The 24,229-nt window shown below is 35.9% G+C and overlaps 1 protein-coding gene across 8 annotated transcripts in view; it reads right to left on the bottom strand.

The window, feature by feature from the left end:
- Nucleotides 1-963: 963 nt before the first annotated feature.
- The window catches only part of Hr3 (Hormone receptor 3), a 586,730-nt gene continuing 563,464 nt past the window's right edge, over nt 964-24,229 (bottom strand). For all 8 annotated transcript variants that reach the window (XM_067147643.2, XM_067147641.2, XM_067147642.2 and 5 more), the window contains 5 exons: nt 17,576-17,708; nt 12,721-12,945; nt 10,492-10,645; nt 9,217-9,349; nt 964-3,338 (listed from right to left, as the gene is read on the bottom strand). In XM_067147643.2, coding sequence (XP_067003744.2) covers nt 9,244-9,349; nt 10,492-10,645; nt 12,721-12,945; nt 17,576-17,708 — 618 coding nt within the window. In that variant the 3' untranslated portion in view covers nt 964-3,338; nt 9,217-9,243. The remainder of the gene's footprint in view (nt 3,339-9,216; nt 9,350-10,491; nt 10,646-12,720; nt 12,946-17,575; nt 17,709-24,229) is intronic.

The raw sequence follows: 24,229 nt of genomic DNA, 5'->3' as shown, positions 1-24,229 counted from the left end.
TGGAAATGATTTGCATTGCCTAAAAGGTGCTTTTCAGACTCTGCCAGAGAACTGCATTAGAGGAATTGATAAGAGTGTATCCTTTCTCCCAGCAGTCACACATGTCACAACAAATCTGACGTGCTTTTTGATCTAAATAACATTTAGTTGTAAAGTTTGATTATAAGATATTTAAGAAGCATATGAAGTTGTGAAGAAATACCATCAATGTTTCTAGAGAAAGAGATGTTTGATACGTAACTTAATTTTAATCAAATCTCCAGGAGTTGAAATATTATGAGATGAACTTTGTTATTCTAAAACTGAAATATGTATTTAGTTACAGAACTCTTTGAAAGACTGTAAGATCTCAAAGAAAAAAATCTTAATGCACAGATCCTTGATCATGTGTGCCCATAAAAATTGTAAGAGAACCCATAAATTTAGAAATATTTCAGATAGAAATTGTACTTTATAAATTGAGTTCTTACTTGTTAGTAGCAGGTATAGTGTCGAAAGACATTGTGAAAAAGGCTTCACTACTTATTTTTAAATTATAAATTTTGTTACACAAAAGGTCTCACAACTTTCTTTTAAAGTTTTCCATTATGTATTTTACAGCAAGTATTTACGACCACAGTATCTGACATAACTTCATTAAGGAATATTGCTTGATTGTAGAAATTCAAGCTATAGCAGGTGTGCAGTTGCATTATGATGTGAAACTACCAATATATATTTATTCCAATTGCACCTATTTAGTGAGAGGTAATAAAAGGACTTTCCATTGCTGAAAGTAACATTTGTAATTGAAACGATCTGATTATATTCAAAACCTCTTGCATGACAAGTACAAGGCACAGAAGAGGACATAAAAAGTAATAACATTCACACTTTTCTCTGAAATACGCAATTTTATTTACAACAGGTCAATAAAATAATTAAAAAAACTTATATATAGTATTATACATATGTGAACTTCATTGCTACTGCAAGGAGTTTGTTTTTGTATATACTATAATTTTCCTGTCTTTTCTTCTTTAAAAAAAATTATGATGAGATATATTTTGCCATTTTTCCTTGTGAGAATAATTTGCTATGAATGTAAATATAGATATACTTAAATGAAAAAAATGAACAATATTAAATTTGGTTTCAATGGAGCAAGTGAACTGATTTCTAATATTTTGAATTTAGAACAGCTTTAGACAATGTTATATAAATAAGTAATATACAAACTTTTAAGATTGATATCAAAATGGCTATATTTAGGCTAAATATATTTCAGAGTCCTCCATTGTTATTACTGCACAGCATTACTGTACCGCATTCATTACGGTAATTCATTCCTGAAATGTAAACTGTCAACTAATGCAAAGAATCTCAAGTATGATATGACATTTGTAGCTCAGAATGGGTTGCTAGAGAACATTTCAAGATACAATCTTGTTCATTAAGATCATTTCAGTATACCAGTACCTATGGGCCCAAAAATTTCAACACAGACTTATTTGAAAGGGCAGCTCCAGAGATTGCAATTATCTCAAAGGAAATAATAAATAACATTCAGTACCACTAAAAACAAATTCCTAACAGTAAGTTATATTTGTAAATATGTTTCAATTATTTTTATGAACATTTCTGATAGATTCGAGTTATATACAAAACCTATTGGATAAAGGAATTGGGTAAGACTTGGTCATACCTCAATTGATAGTAAATATCACTTTGATTCTTCCAACCAGCCAATCATCAATAAAAATACTCTCTCTCAGAAGCAATAAACAAGAATCAACATTTACACATCTGATTTTTTTTGTTTATATACCAGAAGCAAACATTTAAAAATGTTACCAACATTTATACTTCATCACTTTCAAGTCTTAAAAATAATGAAATATATTTTGCATATGAGTATAAAAGAGAAAATGTAAAAGAGAAATAGAAGAAAAGCAGTTTACAAACTCTTGAGAAATGCACTTTTAAAATGTTTCCTTGTGGCATTAAATAAAACAAAAAACAACTTCCAAAATTGGTTAGTCTTGTAATAGAGTCCATTTTCTCGTTTTCATTTACAACAACCAGAAAAAATGAAGTCTAGTGATAAATAGTTTATTATTAATTAATTGTACTGTACAGTTTTCTCTATTAAGACAGTACAATCTAAATGTATTTATTTATATATGTATATTTATAATTATTAATAAGGCAATATTTTCCCTTAACCATAGCAAGTTATAATTACTTTTTAATTTCCCTCAACTTGATTTTTTTCTCATTTTTCATTACACTAAGTTTCATTGTGTCTTATATGTGTTGGTTCTGTATTATACGGTGTACCGGTACCTGTGGGAGTGTCTCCTTTTGATACTGAAGAACTTTTTATTTTGTTTTCAATTCAGATGTATTCTATAAAGTTTATGTACAGTACAGGCTTTTACTTATAAATTTTTGCCAATGTTATTCCATTTATTTAACCTTCCTTCACTCAAAAATCTGCACTATTTTCTATGCCAACAACAAATTATTTTCATTTTATAATCAAGAATGCCTTTTCTTACAAATGTGTTAATTACTTTAATATTTTCTTAAAATATAGCAAGTTTTGGTGTGTTAACTGCAATATTCAGTGCAAGAAAAAGAATGGTACAACTATTTAAATTACCATCCCTTCAAAAATATCAAAATGGAAACATACACATGTATTGACTATCAAAAGGAAAATATGAAATATTTTTGAAGATATAACAACAATTTCTGTTTTAATGAGAAATTTCTTTGTTTTAGTGTGTCTATGCATTTGCAAAGCATTTGTAGTTCTGTACTGCTTTATGTCTGCAATTTCTCATGACAACATAAAACAATACAACACCAAAATGCTAACTAATGTAAAGAAAAAAATAAAATGAGAGAAAAACAATGGTTTCTGTTAGATATTTCACCTCCCTGCCTAAACTACCCTACTGTCTATTCCCACCCCTTCTATTCACAATTCTCCTTGCATCTGAAGCATAAAACACATGTTTTTATCTCCTTTAAAGCACTATTACAACTTTAACTTCATCCTCTCTAACTCTCAAACGAGCTTCCAGTTCTTTCAAAGTAATGTGCTTTAGCAGCACATTACAATGTAAACAAAACAACTTTGCTTTCAGTCCAGAGTCCAGCTCGGTAGCAACAGCGGCAATATAAACAATTAAATTTATTTAACTTCCATTTAATTTATCTTGGTTTTTAACACTCAACTATCATATTTTTCCCTGATGAGATGAAGTGGAGTTCCTTTGTATTTCTTGTCCTAAAGACTGATGTTGTTTCCTTCTGTGTGCGTAGAAGGTAGAAGTACAAACTCCATATGCCTATAAAACAAATGGAATCAATTATTAAAATTAATTATAAAGAAATTTAAAAGGTACAACATGACATTTTACCTATTACTAGTAACAATGGTATACACTATTAGAGAGAAAAAGTGAAACACCCAGAAAGCAATGCCCAAAAGTTGAACTCAAAGAAGTGTGTAAATTATCTTAGTGATGTACTAATGGTATCACAGGAGCACATGATATAGAGTGCTCTATGTGTCACAGAAGAGGGGATAAAATGCCATTCAAAAAATCATTGAAGGCATTGTTGACAGTATTATCAATTACAAGGGGCCCAAGAGTATGCCAGGCCATCAGCATTTATACCATTTGAACAGGGCCATGTAGTGGGTTTGTACAAGGATGAGTGGTTAGTTTGGAGAACAGCCCTTCATTTAGACCACTGTGACACAGTATATGGCCATAATGAAGACCATATATTACATAAACCAGGTTCCAATGTTGCTCATTGCACCACAGACTTGAGACAACAACATTTTTACATGATCTGTGAGGCTCCTATTGGCATTGCCAGTGTCCTGTCTGATGTTTGTGCTGGATCACTGATAGGCCAGTGATATGCCCACAAAATCCTCCACCTTCATTTTCTGCAATTTCTCTAGAGGCAACTGAATAAGGAGGAATGCAGTCACAATTTGCAGATTGGTATTAACACCAATCCATCTTCAAGCATGACTTCTGTGGTGCAGAGAATATGGGCATTGGGGTAGGAATGTCCACTGCTCTCCTTTATTTCCCTATGTTATATTCAATCAAATTGGCACTAAAAGACTATTGTAAATTTCATCTCAAATGTGAACTGTGCAAGTTTGTCAAATATAACTAGTGATTTTCCAAAGTTTTTTTAATTTGTTTATTGATAGTATGAAGGTTAGATTGAATAGCAGTTCTTTAAAAAAAACTTTGATTTTATGTTTCCTCTCAATTGATTTTCTTCAGCAGCATGAAAAAATTTATGGCAATTATTTGCTATCAACATCATAATCAGATGTAACTATGTAGAAAACATAACCATGAATATGGAGCCAAGTGCAATTTAGACTTCATGACAAGTTTATATCTGGGCTACATAATGCCTGTCACAGAAACAGGAAAATTATTTGTATTATGTACTGTAAAACTAATGCATGGCTAATGCCATAATTATTCAGCACAGTAGTAATGACTACAAAAATCTCAAAGGTGTCATCCATCTTAATTTCTGGCATCTAACTTAAGTTTTATCACAGTTCAAAATATTTTTTTTATTATTTATTCCTCACTTACATTTGTGGTGAAGTTAGGGCTCACGGCCCCCTCTTACACTTAACCATTTTCAACAATATAATTTTAAAATGCAAGATATTGTAATTCTACAAAAATAATACTACGGACAGATACACTAAGACCAGGTTATAAATCATCAATCAGGCAATAAGAGTTATAAAACTAATAATAATGACTGAAGTACATAATAGATAAAAGAAAAAACATTCACATAACATACACACGATGACTCACATAACTCAGTTATAAGTGCCCAGAAAAATCTTTCGGCAGGCAGATTTGAATTTATGAGAGGCTGAAGCTTTTATCTGTGTAATTTACACATAGAAATTTGTGCATAACTAAAAAGCAATTTATTAACTGAAATTAAGATGCATGGTAGTTTCTGATGGTCGAAACTGGGGCATCTGTTCTGAATTATTTTTTGTAATCTGTACCATGAGGATAACTCTAATTTCTTCTGACTTTTTATTGCAATTGTAACTAAAAGCTACTAAAGGTTGTGTTTAGTTACGAATTAGAAGATGTGTCATAATTTTAATCACTTTTCTGCATCTTCATGTCCTAATTTATAATTTGATGCAACAGCATTAAGTTAAAAACTTTCAGTATTATAAATTAAATTTAAAATCAACATTATTTTTCTCAGTAGCCAGACTTTTCAAGTCATAACTCAAAAGTAATCAAGAGATCTAACTTCCACATTTTTCAATGATTTGGTTTCATGGTAACAGTGCCCTGAAAGCTAACCCCTGTTCCACTTTCAGGGAACTCTCCAATGCCATAGAAGTTACAACTGGTCTATCATCATCTTCATCTTCTTATTCTTCTAATGCCTTGTCTTTTAGTCTTTGGCAGTCATCTTGTCCATAACACTTTTTCGGTGCTGCCTCCAATTAACAAACTTGATGTCACATCAGGCCATTGGCATAAGTTCTTCAGTTATGAAGTTTGTCTTCTTTCAGGTACCTACTCTTTTTCCTTCTATTTTCCTTTCGATAATGAGTTTGAGACAGTGGTATTTCTTAATCCACATCATATGTCCAAGGAATGCCATTTTTCTTAATACGTATGGCTTCCTTTCCTTTATTAATAGGATACATTACTACTTCATATGAGACATGGTACAAGGTATGTCATTTAAGTAGGTATTGACTTTTTTTCAAAGAAGCACAAAATTATTTTAAAACATTTTCTTTCTCTTTGGGCTCTGCATACTTTAACCTACTTCTCCACAATGGCATCTTTCATAACTTGGCATCATTATCTGTATGCCTTTGTCATAAAATGGCCACTTGTGATGAAAGCCATGTCTGTACGGTACTCCTCCTTTAGGATCATCATTGTCACCATCAAATGCTTGCCACCAAGGAACCTCTTCAGATGATGTAAAGGATGGAAATCACTTGGTGCAAAATTAGGGCTATAGCAGGAGTGCCATTATTCCCAATGAAATGATGTGATGGAATCCTGGGTTTGACGTGCGTTCTTCGGCGAGGAGTTTTGGCACCATTGTACACACAATTTCCTAAATCCTATGCAATCTGTCACAATATGGTACAAAACAGACCTTGAATATTGTGGAAAAAGCAGAGTGCTTGTCCAAATTGTGAACCATCTGTCTTCGTAGACTTTTGCTTCAACCGCGCACACCAAATCATCTGTGACAACAGACAGTCAACCATTCCATGGGACATCATGCACATGTTGACAACCTTTATTGAACATTCTAACCCATTTCCCCATGATTCCACCTGCCATTGCACTTTCAGCATACATTTCACACATTTGGCGATGAATATCATCTGGTTTAATGTTTTGTGCATTCAAGAAGCAAATCATGGGACGTATCTCACAGTCAGTGGGTTGATTTAGTGTCTTGAACATTTTAAACACTTGCTACAAGATGACCACACTATGTGCATGTCTCCAGTGTTGCATATGGCATGTCAACAGATGAAAGAAGCCACTGCACATGCTTAATATTGCAACCATAGCACAGCACCGGAAAGAAACGGAAATAGTTCTTACTGAAACAAACATGCTTCATATATCCATGATGTGTACAGAATACGATGATAACACCATAGTTCAAAAGCCTCTATTCTCCTTACTGTCCCTTCAGTAACCGCCCTTTCTTTCACTCCCTAATAGAAGACTGAAAATACATATCTCAAATTTCTTGTTCTGTGGTGGATGTTAAGTTGTAGGTTGCACAAAACATTTTTAAGTTTGATGAGTGCATACCTGGCTTTCTAAATATCCTTTTAATTTCTTCCACAGGATCTCAATCATTATTGAATGTGCATCCCAAGCAAAAAATAGTCAATACTTAATTATTGTCTAGTTTATATTTATTCTTGGAGTGAGAGTAGGATTTTTCACTAATTTCTATTACTTATGTTTTCATTGGTTTTTCATAACATAAAATTATTATCATATTGAATTAATTTTCATAAAATTGTGCGTTGCATTGGGTATTCAGTCAAAGGCTGGTTTGATCCTCTACAGCTCCACCAACAGCTAGGCGTCAATGAAGAGGTATACTAGGGAAATGAGGAGTGAGGTCGTTTCCCGTTGCTTTCCTCACTGAGCCAGCCATTGCTATTACATATCAGTCTGCCAAGCCTACTGAAATGAATGCACCAACCGACCCTATGAGCGATATTTTCACACCATTCATAACAGGGACTGGCTGCATAAGGAACGGTATTATTAGAATCGCTCATACCTCAGTCACCTTCATATTGTCAAAGGAAAGGATGAGACTGAGACAGAGACAGGTCAATAAAAGTAACAAATTTATTCTAGCCCATACCAGAAGACATAGTGCACTGTAAACACTACATCCCACCAGCAAAGGCATTTCATAAAATTATATTAAATTTTTCTGTGTCCAGCTCCTTGGCTGAATAGTTAGATACTGGCTTTTGATTCAGAGGACACTGGGATCAATTTCCACCATGTCTGGTTAATTACTCTGGCTCAAGGACAGCATGTTTGTGTTAGACTAGACACTCGTCTTCATTTACATTCAACATGTCACACTACACATCACCACAGAAACACGCAATAACGAACACTTCCCTCCAGATAGGGTTGGTGTCAGGAAGGATATCCGCCATAAAACTGGACTAAAATCCATAGAAAGCGCCGACCCCAGGATACTGGGAAAAGGCCAAGAAAATATATATATTTTTATCTGTAGAAACATTTGAAAACTGGGACAAAATTTAAAACTGATGGGATGGGCAGGACAACTTAAAACTGTCCCAGCAAAAAGACCATCCTGTTTAAAGACTGCACCTCAAATTTTTTAGCAATACAGTTCACTCGAGCCCTTGATTTACTAACTGAAAGCAGTCTTCTTTGGAACAGCACTGGCTATCATGGATACAAAAAATGTTACTTGTAGTTTTCCTAGAAGAGGTTGCATGAATTTAGGATCAAAAACCTCCTCAATCATAGCTCTCATAAAGCTGAGTAAATCCTCAAACCAGTTTTATATTTGTGGGAAAGCTAGGGATCTGACTCAGACTGCAGCTTGCTACACTAACCAATGGACCAGAAAGGTGTGTCCGATCTTGCAAGTTTCTAATTAAGCATTTCAAATTTGTTTGTTATTAATGTTATAAGCATATTTTTTTCTTTACATGATTTCCCTGGAAAATATAAGTTAAGCATGATTTTATCTACAGTGACTGTAATTATGCAATTTTCAAGGGTCATATAAAGTCACATTTTTCCTCTTTTAACATTTTTTGTCATTTTCTGGTAATTTTTTATATTATGGTCATATTTCCCTGTGAATTTTCTTATTTTTGTCACATTTTTATCTTTTTGCATAACTGCTTGCAGTCATCTCAAAGATGGATTTTTCACATCTCCTAATTGTTGTCTGTAATTTCTTACAATTATCTTTCTTAGAAATACCATATATTTATGTGAATTAGGAGGGTAGGCTGTGTAGAAATAGACAGATGCGTATAAAGCGACAGAATAGTGAGCCTTAATTGAGCTCTAATGATTTGACATATTTCAAATATACCCCAATAACATCCTGCGATGTTGAGCGGTCTTTTTCCCTCTTACAAGTCAATGTTGCGTGAAAATAGAAGATCGCTCCTATTTGAAAACTTTAAAATATATGTACTTTGCCTTTGTAATTCTTTCTGATCGCCCATCAAAATGTGACATTTATTTCATTCTTTGCAGAGTCGAGTTACCTCTGTATTGATTAATTAAATAAATTCAAAATTTAATAAAAAAAGTAATATTATTACTTTATAATTATTGAATGTTCTAGATTTTAAGCGTATATTTTCAATATAATGTTAATTTAAACAGCGGCAAGATTTTGAAGATTTTGAAAATGTGACCAAGAAACTTTTAAGTCATATTTATAGTCATACTTTAATAAATTTTTAGGTCATAAATGCCTGTATATTTCTAACATTTTTAGGTCATAAATATCCAGGCCCTAGCTTATAAGTGATTGCAGGAACATAAACAACAAGGAATTCTTATGGATCTGCATATACAGTAATTCTGAAATCAGGGCCATAAACAGTATGCAAGTACTTACCCTTAAAGAACTAATTCAGCCTTCTACTCAGCTGTCAACAGAAAATAGCTCTTTATGCAGGGCAGGAAACTCCAGGTGCGGTGTTGACCGTTTGAACTTGGCCAGGGCATCCATATGCAATATGCTGAGTTCCCTGGAAACAATATATGTACTGTTAAGCAAATTCTCAAAGATATCTTGCTAGCTTTCAGAAAGCCACCACAAATTAGGATATGAAACTGGTACTACCATTACAGTGTACAAACTACATCATATCACAGGAGATAAATATTATATGTGATGCTTTCCAGGAAACCATACCTTAAGTCATGCAACAAGATTTTACAAGACAAGCAAAAATGTGACATGGGTGAAAAATATTGATTTTTCAATTTCAGTGTCATCTGTTAGCATGATCCTTAAAACATGATGGTAGCATCAACAGTACAGTCAGTGCACTGGAAAGTCTCTTAAAAACTCCCCCCCAATACAGGTTATTCACACTAACGAAAGCATACATTAAGACATTCACGCCCGTATCCGAGTTATTGCCTATAGCGCATGTCCATGCTCTGGACCATATCTGAGTTAGCCCAGATAAGCACAACCTTGAACTATAGCCGTTCCTATGCATCTGTGGTTTACTTTTGTCACAAATATGTGCGACAGAGATGAGGATAATACTCTTATGAATGCTTCTACCTGCTTCTGCTCACCAGAAACCACACTGTCTTGGAGATTTTCGCTTCCAATGCATTTTTTTATTCTGTTTCTGAACGAAGGCTAGTGTTGGCCAAGCTAGCTGCATAGTTGGTTTGTGATTGCACAAGCATGTATATAGTCATGTTCTGAAGTGTAACCAAGGTGCTTAGGGACAATGTAAGTGTTGACGAAATTGCCGACATCCTATTCAATGAAGACTAAGGTGATGAACTAATTCCTGAACTAAGTGAAAGTGACAGTGTTGACAGTGAAGAAGGTTCTCCTGGACCCATGACAGTAAGCACAGTACTTAAAGGTGTAACATTAGCTACCACACCTTCCAGAGATACTAGAGGACTTCTTTAAGGTATGTGCAAAATTTTGTTTCCATATCTTGTTTAGTTTAGAAATTATTGTGAAAATATTCAAATTAAATCAAAAATCAACAAAAAAAACCTTTAGCCAAAGAAAATATAATAATTTTCAACATAATAACACTGATTTATTATACAGTATTTCTAATGAAGGTGCCATTGTTGCACCATTATACCCACTACATGTATACATATCAGTTGCATGTTGCCAATATCTTACCTTAATGTAGAGATCTTGGCTAACATGGCATCACACACCGTAACATCACCCTTAATGGGCATTATATGGTTGCGATCAAGTTCCAACCGTAGAGCTCGAAGTACCGCTTGACTCAATCGGCTGATTTCTGCCAGACCTTTCAGACCCGGCCGATCTGTAAACACACCAATTCAAGATTTGAATGCAGGAGGAGAAAATAGATAAATTCCCCAAAGAAACTTTTGAAAACAAAATTTTAATTTGACATAACATTGTAAGAAAGATATTAATTGGTTAAAGTAATGTTTCAAGGAACTTCTAATGAAGGCTGATAATCATGCTGTTTTGTCCCTTAAAACAACAATCATCACCACCAAGGAACTACTAAACATATATTTTCTTTTTGATCTCTCAAGTACTGATGTTGTTTATTAGATTATCAGAAGTTGTTGAAAGACAACTTTGTCTTTAGTTTCAATAATGGAAAATACTAAGACAGGTTATTGTACAAGAATTCCACAGTGACTCTCAAATGTAAGTACCATAAATAATTTTACTTTAATTTTCTGCACTAATTCAGATAGGGTTTTGACAAAAAAAATTTGTGTGTGGCCTCCGCACAGACCGGATGCAAGTCTTACGATTTGGCACCTTTATAGGCGACCTGCGAGTTTGTGAGGATAGGGCCCTACCAATGATGAATTGTAATGCTGAAGACGGCACATGCACCCATCCCCCAAACCATTGGAATTAACCAATGAAGTTAAAATCCTAGACCCGGCTGGGAATCAAACCTAGGACCCCTTGGACCAAAGGTCATCATGCTAACCATTTAGCTATGGAGTTGGACAACGAAAGAGATGTGACTGGAAAGGAAGCAGCTGAAACATTAATTTGGGTACAGCCCCAGTATTTACCTGGTATAAAAATGGGAAACCACAGAAAAGTCATCTTCAGGGCTGCTGATGGTGGGATTTAAACCCACCATCTCTGAAATTCAAGCCTCCAGCTTTGAGGTCTGTACCGTTCAGTGAACTCAATCGGTAATATGATGATGACCCGAGTTCCTACCTTTCAATGATTTGAAAAGTTGCCCGAAGCATCTCTTTCTTCACTTAAGGAAGACTTCTATATGAGACAAACCTAATAATAAAACAGTGTAATGGGCCATTTCTTAGTTGAATTGGTCAAGAAGGAGAATGGAAGTAAATGGTAAATATGGTACTGTAACAACACTAAGCTGGTCTAATTTTACAGCTATTAAATACTTCATTAGAACTCCACTGCACAATTTTAAGGAGCATGTTTTATGCAAAAGTAACCACAAAGTTACTTCAGAGCAGCAATCATCTACTGATTAGATATTTTAATTTTTAAGACAATGTCCCTTTCTTTCTAATTAACCATTTTAATCCTGGAAATGAATAGCAGGCTTAGATGATTGAAGGGGCTGCCTACCTGAGGTGGTAAAACATGCTCACGCAAAAGAATGTGTGTTTGACACCCTGTCAGGAAGTTAAGATCTTTAGAGAAAAAAATTTCCACTTCTGGAGAGGAACATAGCCTTGAAGTTCACTCAGCCTACACCAAAAATTAATACCAGGTTCATTCGTAACCACTCAGAAGTCTTCACTTTCTGCTCCTTCAAGGGCCTCCATGGTCTGTGTGGATATGGCTTTGATTGATTGATTGATTGATTGATTGATTGATTGATTGATTGATTGATTGATTGATTGATTGATTGATTGATTGATTGATTGATTGATTGATTGATTGATTGATTGATTGATTGATTGATTGATTGATTGATTGATTGATTGATTGATTGATTGATTGATTGATTGATTGATTGATTGACACCTGGTAATCACTGCAGATAAGCTGCAGAGTACAAAATTTCTCATTCAGACTTAATACAGAATTCTTGAGTCAATTTGAAATAATGATATAGGAAAACCATACATTGCAAGATCAAAATTATAACACACCAGTACTGGAGTGAATCATGCTATGTGGTAATAAGATATGTGCTGACTGGATGTAAAGGTGAATGTAAAGACATATAGTAACCAAATGTTTTCCACACTAACATCTCAATTCTCCCTTGGGACCAATGTTCTATCTCTCCACCATCCCTTCCCTCTTTAATTAATATAGTAACCTTCAAGTTTAGCCCAATAAGATGGAATCAGTTAACAACGAAGGGTTGCAGACAATACCAGGTAGCATATATCCAACAGGGATTCTCACCTGCCGACAGTAGAACGTAGGCTGAGTAGAGAGCCAGTTCCGTTTCGGTGAGCTTGAGTTCTGCGATACTCTTAGCGAATTCAAACACACATGTCACCAGCTTCATCTCCGCTGTTTCCGTTGTAAAGAAGGCGTCTTGTGGTAAAAGCGTGTCCGAGTATAAAACGCAGTTTTGACTCAGGTCATAGTACCGGCTCATTCTCAACACAGCCAGCTCGAAACTACCTACAATTAACAGATGCAAAAATATTAATCAGTTCTGAATCAAGCTTTATTCTATTCATTAAAGATAAAAAGTAAGACACAGACAAAATACCAAAGTGGTAGATGGACAGTGTAGTCATATAAGTTACTTTATTCAATTCTTGGTAGTAGATAAGCATTCACACTCTTAGACCTCTTCCAGCCATTTGAGCAAAGCTAGAAAATATTGACATCTGCACCTATTTTAACCCCACCAGATCATCGTAGCCTAAATTTAACACATGTATAGGGTTCCAATAATTCTCTTCCACAAAAACAGGACAGAAGTGTATGTGAAAAAAAAATATCAATGGATTAGTGACAAAAGAGCTTTATTTAAATCCTGTATAATGATAGTGGTAAAAAACTTTTCCATACTAAATACATCAATTTATCGTACGGTACTGTAGTACCTGAATTTACTGCAGTTATCCTTTCTTATCATACCAATCATATTTTTCAGTTTGACATGTTACTTCAGACTCTGTTCATTCTTTTAGTGATGCAAATTCTTGCATGTAATCACCTTTAAACCTGGTCTTCTATTTCAAAGCCATTGAGAGATTGTCATAAATATCAAAATCTTACATAATTCTTGTAATAAATAGAAATACTCCACACTATGAAATCCATTCACCAACATGTGCATCAAGCAAAAAAGAAATAGATTGGATATGTTATTCTAAGTGAAACAGGCACAGATCTTTCTGCCTTCTATTGTACAACATAAAAGGAAAATTTTCTGTTGATGTTGCGATCAACTGTACTCATGGGGAGGAGGACAATGATGTCAGTGAAATTATGCTTGAGTAAATTGAAAGGATGGAAATTAAATTACATTGTCATAAAGCAACAGAAATAAAAGAAAATAGACCTGAAATGGTAAAATATAGTGAGAAGGCAGGGATGAAATAGCACCATGGAGTAATAGGATTATTATTATTATTATTATTATTATTATTATTATTATTATTATTATTATTATTATTATTATTATTATTATTATTATTATTATTTATTAAATGAGAAAGAAACACACGTAAATAGAACGAACAAAATTAAAAAACCCCATTCCTAACCTGGTCAACGTGTAATAAGAAATGCCAGTCAGTAGACATTAAGATCCAACGCTATAAAACCATAATTCTTACGCAAGTCACTTATGCTTATTACAAGATATTAGAATCATTCTGTATAGACAGTTTTTACTTTACAAAGGAAATTTAATATGTCCTCCTATTCAATACACACATCTCCATCATTAGATGGGGTAATAATAGTCAAACATGTTTCAACTCATTTGAGCCATCTTCAGTGAAAAAAGGGGTTAAAGCTGTTTGCATAATAGATGCTAAAAAATGTGTTAAAACATGATGAAGGAAAGAAAGAAAAACAAAAGAGAACACGACAGAATTAAAACAATTCAATATATACACATTTCTATCATTAAATGGAGAAATAATCAACTCGTTTGAGACATCTGCAGTGAAAAAAGGTTGAAGTTATTTACATAATTGATACTAAAAAATGTGTTAAATTCTAATGAAGAAAAGAATGAAAACAAATGAGATATGAACGAAAACAAACAATAAGTGATTGTGGTGAGGTTGTGGACCTCTTAGTCTAAAACTGCAGTGTGTTACAATTAAAGAGAGGACGAAATCACTGTGATAAAAATTCAAAACGACAGTCTGTCTCCGTTGAGTCACCATCACAAATAGTTAAGAGGGGAGCGAAAAACTTGAGAAACTAAGTTTGAGAGGAAAGATGTGCCAAGTAAAATGTGTGTGACACATAGTGAAAACTGCCAATAAATTAAAATTTTTGAATAGTTGCACTCTTCTCAATTTTAGCGGTACCGTTCTCAATGATCGTGTCTAATGTTGGCTAGGTGTGTTTGCCTTATTATTAAACTAGCTGATGTACCCGTGCTTCACAACGGGATTCTACATTGTATAGCTCTTAACGTTACCCTAGAAACGCGACGGGGAAGTCACCAAACGTCGTTTCTCATACGAAGACTGGGTGAGGGAATTTTCATTGTAATGTTAGGCCTGCTTGCCTACCATCAGTCACAATTAGGTTGGGGAGTTTTCATTATAATGGCAGACACTCACTCTCCGCCTGCTTTTTTACATCCTCAAAAAAACTGTCTTAGTGGTTTTCCCTAGTGAAATGAACATAGGTCATTACAATGACGTCAGTAGGAATGGCGCAATTAAAAGCAATGTGAAATACTCGATCAAATGAAAAACCATGCATTTTCTCACTTTTAATGAACAGTACTACACTGCCGATCTAACAATCCAAAGTTCCAGAGCTGGAATGACCAAGCCGCAGACAGGCGTGATCCATGAATACTCTTCGTCTTTTATCAGTGGGGGAGAGGGGGTCGAATAGTGGAGAGTCCCAGGGCAAATCTGTGCCCTTTTAATAATCTGTTTTCCAGAAGTGCCCGGTGATTTGCAAAATCTTATTTCACTACAATGGCAGCGGAAAAATCTATCTGACTTGGAGGCAAATATTTCCTCCAAGCCAGAGGAGAAAACCCCTTTTCACTGCTAATTTGGAATTAAATGAATGTAGAATTGAAGAGGAAGACACTTTTCTTAAGAAACGCCTCTTATCAGGGTTGAATATTGAACTATTTAGTGAATTGTAGTACTATAATTTGGTAAAGGCCTACATTTTAATTCTAGAACAGGTCATACTACTATAACTAAGTGAGTCTCTGCCAAATGTGCACACTGCTCGTTCAAAACAGCGTGTCAGAGTACGGATTGAATAGCTGGAATACTATGATGAACCAGTATGTTACATACCAGCAGTATCAGACAACGTATGAACCAGAGGAATGGCATGCTAAAGGAAAAGTTTTCTAACTCCCCAGCTATTTCCCACCAATATTTAGTCAGTCAGGCTGTTGTACTCGGTATGCAACAGTAATCCCATCTATTGGAGTTGAGGGCACCATAAGAGGCAAAGAACATCACAACAAACAATGGTAAATGTAATGTTATTGTTGATCAATGTTATGCACTTTCGATATTGTAGGCCTTCACATTTAGTTTTCTTCCAACTTTAAAACACCACTCTTATCATAGTCGGTACGGTAAAACTGAATAAAACATAAATGATCGGAAATTGTATTCTCTATAACTTTTGTTATGCAGTACTATAAGACCAATAACATAGGTATTTAAAAATTACATTTTAGGCGCCTACCCCTAAACTACCATTTCACCCAGGGTCAGTAAATTTTTTTTATACCTTAGACTATATTTTCTTCTTCCCCGACTCTATGTACCGATTTTCATTAAAGTCTGTTCACCCATTTTCTCGTGGCTCGGCGTTGATGTGGACATAGCAACAAAAATCGAAATTCATGAATATCTGTGTTATCATAGCCGGTACGGTAAAAATGTATAAGACATAAATGATCAGAAATTTATTTCTATGTAACTTCAGTTATGTAGTATTTATCGATAGGACCACTAATAATATAAATATTTGAGAATTGAATTTTAGGCCTTCCCCTAAACTACCATTTCGCTCGGCATGAATAAAATGATTTATAGCCTAGATTTTAGTGGCTCATCCCCTGACTTTACACACTGATTTTCATTAAATTCTCTTCAGCCGTTTTCTCGTGGTGTGTGTACACACATACAGACAGACAGAAATTACGGAAAAGTAAAAAGTGCATTTCCTTGTTATTGTGGACATGGTCGATACAGAAGTACCATTTTTTTCAAATTCTGAGCGATGTACAGACAAAACTCTTATTTTATATACATAGATAGTCAGGAGGGCAGCAAAAAATTGAGGAGCTGTTAGAGAAGATAACAGATGCCAGGTAAAATGTATATGATACAAAGTGGAAACCGCCAATGAAGTTCATATCTGTAATGGAAAAAATGAGAATCTCTTATTTCTTTCACATCTTGCAACTGCCAGGAAACCAGATTTCATGTCAAATAGTGATGAGAAATCTTGGAAAGAAGACAGGAGGACAATGGATCCAAAAACTTCAGCAAGATCCCAAAGCAGTTGGACTTGACATACCGGTAGCAGATGCAGAGAACAAAAATAAAATTAATGCCCTTCTTAAGACTCACAAATTTTCAGCAGAAATGATGCATAGAAGGACTACAGCGATTTCAGACAAATTGATAGAAGAATAAACATGTACTGGGCAGATCACAAGAACCAAACAGTACAACCTTCAAAGAGAAAGTGAACTTGGAATGACTCAAGTGGTCCAATGCGCCTAATAAAGTTAATAATAATGATTATTGTGTTCTGTAGTGATGAAGGCTGCAGCTGTAAGCTTTGGTCCATGTCTTTTGTGTGTGTATTCTATCCACGCATTCTTGCACTGCAAGTCGCTGCTCTCCATCTGTTTCCTATACATATATACGTTTTGCTCCTCTCAGCTTTTTTTACCTGACTATTTAATCTACAGAAAATAATGAATGAATAATATCAGTTAAAGAAATCTTATTTTACCTTTAGCAATTAAAAACTCATAAAAGGTTCCTAATCATATTTCAGCTGCACCCAGTACAATAGAAACCATTCCTAGATAAAGATAAGACATACGCATATTTACCTGCTTTTAACAGCACAATCTGGTCATCTTGCGAAAGTTTCATGAAACCAGGCACCATTTTAGCAAACTCGATGATCTGCTGGATCACAGTCGTAAGCTTCTGAGCGCACTCAAGCCACAGCTCTTCGTGAGCCTAAAAGCAGAAAAGATACATCATTAGACAGGTAATTGGATCAAATTTGATAAAAATAAGTGTGGGACTCTGAAAGAGATATGTTACTGAAATGTGAATAATATGTCTCCAAAGAAATGTAGGAAAGATCCATCCACTGAACAAAAGAGTTATCATTTACTAGTTACATCTACTAAAATGAAGTCATATAATGCAACTTAGATTGTTTTTCATTGAAAAATGCTCAAGAAATATAACATCAACATAAACTATGAAAGTAGTAAAAATGGGGCTGATGACCTAGATGTTAGGCCCCTTCAAACAACAAGCATCAGCATCATCATCATCACTAGTAAAAATGAAACATTTTGTCAGACATATTTTGTAACCTACTGCTTCAGTTATATGGGTTTATTCCGGTAAGAGATTATTTTACAAGCATTTCCACTGAATTTCAACCTCTTTTTTTCTAAAAGCTTGATATTCTTAGGTATTGTTTTCATAAACATTTTTGAATAACTTGCTTTTTGGCTTGACTGTACTTTGGAGATGTGATATAATAAGTAATAAGTGTTATTTACAATCATTATCCTTTGCAATAAGAGTCTATTTTCAAAGCAAGAGAAGTTAGATTAATTACTCCAGATATTCATGAAATTGTACTTATTGCAATACTTTTACATAGAGATCTTTACTATGAAGAGCCAATGTTCACCTACTACTGCAGTAAGAAGTATTATATAGTTCCCCATCAGCTGAGCCCCAAGCAACTAGGTGACTCTCCACTCAGCCAAATAAAAGTGATAAAATGTATAATAGGAGTGTAGTTATGGTTTTTCCAATCACCATGGAAAGAGATTTTACAGAAAAGCACCCAATCATATGGCCTGCATGGAGAAACTTTAAGGGATCTTAACCTCATCCCTGCTAATATGTTGAGCAACTATCAGAACACTCCCAGCTGATTTTTTTTTCATGTAATGTCTAAAAAAACGGGTGAGTTGGCCATGTGGTTAGGGGCGCGCGGCTGTGAGCTTGCATCCAGGAGATAGTGGGTTCGAATTCCACTGTCGGCAGCCCTGAAGATGGTTTACCATGGTTTCCCATTTTCACACCAGGCAAATTCTGGGGCTGTACCTTAGTTAAGACCACGGCCACGGCCATTTCCTTCCAACTCCTAAGCCTTTCCTATCCCATTGTCGCCATAAGACCTATCTGTGTCAGTGTGATGTAAAGCCACTAGCAAAAAAATGTTTAAAATACAGTATATGAATAATGAGCAAAACTAATAAACAATTCCATCTTAGAATACCTTTCAGTTGTATTACATTTTTGTATTAAAATTAAGGACATAGGGTTATCCGTTAGAGCCAAAAATACACTATCCTATAAAATGTGCGATATTCTAACACTGATATCTGAGTACTCATCTTCCAATTCAAAAGTATTTACAGCTTCTAAAAGTTCGAACTCGAAAAGCACGCACCGTCCGCTCCTTAAAGACATTTTTACAAGCCCTAGACACAGATGCATTTCGGGACTGCCATCCTAGTTTGCATACTGAGCTTAGTGCATTATTTCAGATATTTATCCACAGATAGCATTAAAATTCAGTCTGCATTTAGACTTATAGTCCATTACGTTTCTAGAAACTGTAGCTGGCTATCACTCAAGTTTGAAAACTAAAGGAAAAACCAAAGGTATCAATTTCCTTTTCGGAAATTTAACTGAAGTTACCGATGTGATATCTTGGGTGCAGCAAGGATACGACGTACTACCGTGCACGAGATACCTCAGGCGTAACATTGTAAGGGTTAATCTGCCTGATCTCACATTGGTCAGTGACAAGAAGAGAGGTGATCTTACCATTTGCTTTATGAATTGAATGGGTTAACAGTTCAAATGATGTAAAAATATACTCTCCTTTGATGTACAGTTTAAATTTCGGATCCTTAAAATTGTTATGTGTTTGTGTGACTCTCAGCCCTGTCATAGCCCCATTCAGTATTTTCTGGAAGGCATTAGTGAATCAGAGTGGCAAGCACATAGCCGGCCTGAACGCATGACATGGCCACTCCATGTATTGTGCTTTTCGTCTGGTCTGGACATTTTAGAAGGCAAAATTAGAATGTTCTTATTCCAGCCATACTCCGAACATTCTAGTCCTTCATCATCTGGGATATAACAGCCAGGCATTCCCCAAATAGTAGCAATGTTATTGGAACAGTGTTTTGAGGGTTGAAGAGTTGTTGATTAGCAGCTGGCATTGAACTGTGTTGTATTGTGTTACCGAGTGATGTGTGGTCAGTGTGTGGAGCAGTCAAGTGAATTTACTGTGCATGTTATTAGTCCTGACTGGAGTCAAGCCAAGTAGACAGCTGTCATGTGTTGCAATAGTCAACAATCTTGTGTTTGAACCTGTGTGCAAGTAGCTGCTGTGTAAAGCGACGGTGGTGCATATCAAGTGAAAGGTGAAAGCTATAAATCAAAACTATGGAAGGATTTCCCATTCCAGGTAAATACCAGCATGCTGGAGAGCTGCAGTTAGGACAAGAGCCACTAATTAGTGAACTCTTGTCAAGCACTTTCAAGCATAATTTTGTGTGTTTTTTATTTGTTACAATATTGTAGTAAATTTTATTTTTATTTTACATGTATTTATTCTATTTTATTTTATTTTATTTTATTTTATTTTATTTTATTTTCCCCCTTAGAATAATCTGTGTAACAATTTGTCATTTTAAAAACATTTTAATTTGCAATCTTATCATATCATGAGGGGCTGCCTAGCTGAGGCGGTAAAGGCATGCTCGGTTTGCCCGGAAGGACGTGGGTTCGAATCCCCGCCAGGAAGTCGTAAAATTTAATAAACGAGATTTCCACTTCTGGGGGTGCATATGGCCCTGAGGTTCACTCAGCCTACACCAAAAATGAGTACCAGGTTAATTCCTGGGGGCAAAGGCGGCTGGGCGTAGAGCTAACCACTCTACCCGATCACGTGCCGAGGTTAACAATGGTGGAAGCCTTTACCTTCCACTCCTCCAAGGGCCTTCATGGCCTGAACGGAGGTGACTTTGCTTTGCTTTGCTTTGCTTTGCTATCATATCATATCATATCATATCATATCATATCATATCATATCATATCATGTGTTGAAAAAATCATCAGAAACTAACAATGAGAGATGTGAAAGACAAAACTAATACCAGACAACTGAGTGAGGGTGATGGAGCCTAAAAATGGTGCTTTAAAATCAATGTCCAAAAAGAGTTCATTTTTTAAGTGCTTTAAACTGAATGTTCTGAGACTTTCGATGAGCTGTTCAGGGGTTGTCTTATGAGTGTCAGTCTTAAGTAGAACCATCATCTCGATCTGGTCCAGTTGGTACGAATATTGATTCAAGAGCAGAGGTTTTCTTTTTATCTGCCAAGCCTGGTTAGTTCTACTGATTTTCAAAACAAATTGTTGAACTGATTACTGTGCCAAGTCTTATGGTCAAACTGCATAATTTCTTAAAGTTGACTATGAGGTTGATAATCTAAATATTCTTCCTCCATGAACACCACCACCTTACCAGTACACACCTCAAGGCATACGTTGATTTGATAACATCTGGTAACATTTATCCTTAATGATTTCTACCACAGAAGTTGGTCAAATAATAGTAATAATGCTATGCAGATGAATAGGCAAAGAATCTTCAACTGCATTGCTAAAGACCCAAATATGAATACCGAGCTCGATAGCTGCAGTCGCTTCAGTGCGGCCAGTATCCAGTAAATGGGAGATAGTGGGTTCGAGCCCCACTGTCAGCAGCCCTGAAGATGGTTTTCCGTGGTTTCCTATTTTCACACCAGGTAAATGCTGGGGCTGTACCTTAATTAAGGCCATGGCTGCTTCCTTCCACTGGCACGTAAAAGAACTCCTGTGGGACTAAATTCTGGCACCTCAGCGTCTCTGAAGACTGTAAAAGTAGTTAGTGGGACGTAAAGCAAGTAACATTATTATTATTATTATTATTATTATTATTATTATTATTATTATTATTATTATTATTATTATTATTATTATTATTATTATTATTATTATTAAACCTAGTGTAGCAACATTTTAATAATCTTATGTATTCATATTCCAGCAAGAAAAACTATTTATGTACTCGTAACAACTGTATATGTCTGTAACAACATCTCAATAAAAAGCACAGAGCAGACCTACACCCCTTAGCCAAGACGACACATCTCCACATCTCCTAACTCCATCAAATCTCCACAGCCCCATCAACTCTCCTGGCCAGAGGGAGGGCGTCACCCTCTAGGTAGCCCGCCCCTTCCCTAGGTCTGTCGGGCCAATTGCAGAGAAGGTTTCGGTCTACAAGTGCTACAGCTGGTCCACGCTCTGACAGCTCTGCATTCAAACTGACCAACCGAGCAGAAGACAGGTGGCCATGGCTCTACGCTTCTGTATTCAGGAGAGGGGCTGGTCCCCACTGTCGGCTGTCCTGAGAATGGTTTTTCATGGTTTTCCATTCTCCTGACTAAGGTGAATGGCGAAACAGTTCCTAGTATAGGCCACGGCCGCCAATGCCCCCATCTTCACTGCAAATCTCATTCTGCAATACAAATCCCCTGGTTTGGGAGACAGCATCACTGTCTAAGAGGCCTGCATCCCACTTCAGGGGAGGAATGAAAATACTGAAAATTAGTAGTAGTAGTAGTAGTAGTAGTAGTAGTAGTAGTAGTAGGAGGAGGAGGAGGAGGAGGAGGAGGAGGAGGAGGAGGAGGAGGAGGAGGAGGAGGAGTCTGTCAAAAATAATTCAGGATTAATTTGTCAGATTTAAACCATAGTGTGGGATCATTGATGAAGGTTGATCTGGTTCTCTGGTTGATTGTTACACCAATTTGGAAAGTACATTTCATAAGAAATATAATGAATCAAAAGTCTTTTGATGATATGAGTTTTAAACTAGGCCATTTAGCTCCATCAAAGTTATATATAACCTACAACAGTATTGCATTCAGGAGTTGGAACACAACAACCAAGAGATCAAGCTTGGAGCTACAGGAAGTCTTGACTATTTGAGTGATCAAGAGGTCAGCTGATATTTATAGCTTACTGATTGGAACTTCATCAAAAATGTATTTGTAATATTCTATACAGTACCATCACACATAAAATGCAGAAGAATATCCATCATTATCTCATTTTCTTTGCTTCTAACACATTGCTGGCCAGCCCTGTGGTCTACGCAGAAATCCTAGGTTTGACTCCTAGCCAGGTCAGGGACTTGTACATGGTTCTGAGGACTGGTTTGAGGTTCACCCAGCCGAGGGCTGTAGAACCTTATGGTTTGGTTTGTTCTAACATATTACAAACAATAACACAGGAGGTCAGGAGTTTAGGAAAAAGAACTCAAGCTTAAGATGATCAGTGGATTAATGTCATTTTTTGATCATGTCAAAATAAATGATGAATCTAACAAGCACGAACAGGTAAGAATTCCAAAATCACCAGTAGAGGATTCAATTGACAAGAAGTGGTTATATTCTTTAGTCAAACTCTTGGAAGAGTTGTACAGAATTTAACACTACTACTTATCAAACGAGTAGCCTCCATGGCACAGACGGCAGTGTGTTGGCCTCTCACCGCTGGGTTCCGTGGTTCTAATCCCGGTCACTCCATGTGAGATTTGTGGTGGACAAAGTGGAGGCAGGACAGGTTTTTCTCCAGGTACTCTGGTTTTCCCTGTCATCTTTCATTCCAGCAACACTCTCCACTACCATTTCATTTTATCTGTCAGTTATTAATCATTGCCCCAGAGGAGTGCGAAAGGCTTCGGCAGCCAGCACAATTCCTATCTTTGCCGCTAGATGGGACTTCATTAATTCTATCCCTGACCCGGTCATTGACTGGAAAACAGGTTGTAGGTTTTCATTTCACTTATCAAACCAAACAGGAAATGTTCTTGGATATTATTTGAACAGGCTAACAAATTGATTTAGGCCAGACCCATGGTTTAGAAGGGCACGCCTGCCTCTTAACCAGAGGTCACAGGTACAATTCTCGGCCAGTCCAAGGATTTTAATTCCGGACTGAGAGCTGGAACAGGGTTCATGTAGCCTCACGAGACCAACTCAGATGTCTGATACGAGAGGCAGCGAATCTAGTCAAGAAAACCAAACATAACAGTTGAGGTTGTCATCATGCTCACCACTTGGCACTTCAATACCATAGCTGTTGCCCATCTAGCTGGGCAGAAGTCATTGTGGCAGGCCAGAGGCCCAACGGGCTGTTGCACCAAGGGTCTTAGATGATTTAATTAACAAGAAGTAGTTATATTCTTTGGCCAAGCTCTGAGAAATGTTTTTCTATAGAATTTAATACTATTAATAATAAAATGAAACCTAAAATTTCCTCAAAACTTATTTGAATAACCTAGCAAATGGAGGTGCAAATGTGATTAATTTACTAATATCAGAGACAAAGTCCTGCTACCACAGAAACAAGCCTCTCACTCTGTGTGATTTCCCACTGTGGCATCA

The sequence above is a fragment of the Anabrus simplex genome, chromosome 5, assembly GCF_040414725.1.
Source record: "Anabrus simplex isolate iqAnaSimp1 chromosome 5, ASM4041472v1, whole genome shotgun sequence".
Taxonomy (NCBI): domain Eukaryota; kingdom Metazoa; phylum Arthropoda; class Insecta; order Orthoptera; family Tettigoniidae; genus Anabrus; species Anabrus simplex.
The sequence above is the reverse complement of the archived record's forward strand: the minus strand, read 5'-3'. Positions and strand labels throughout refer to the sequence as shown.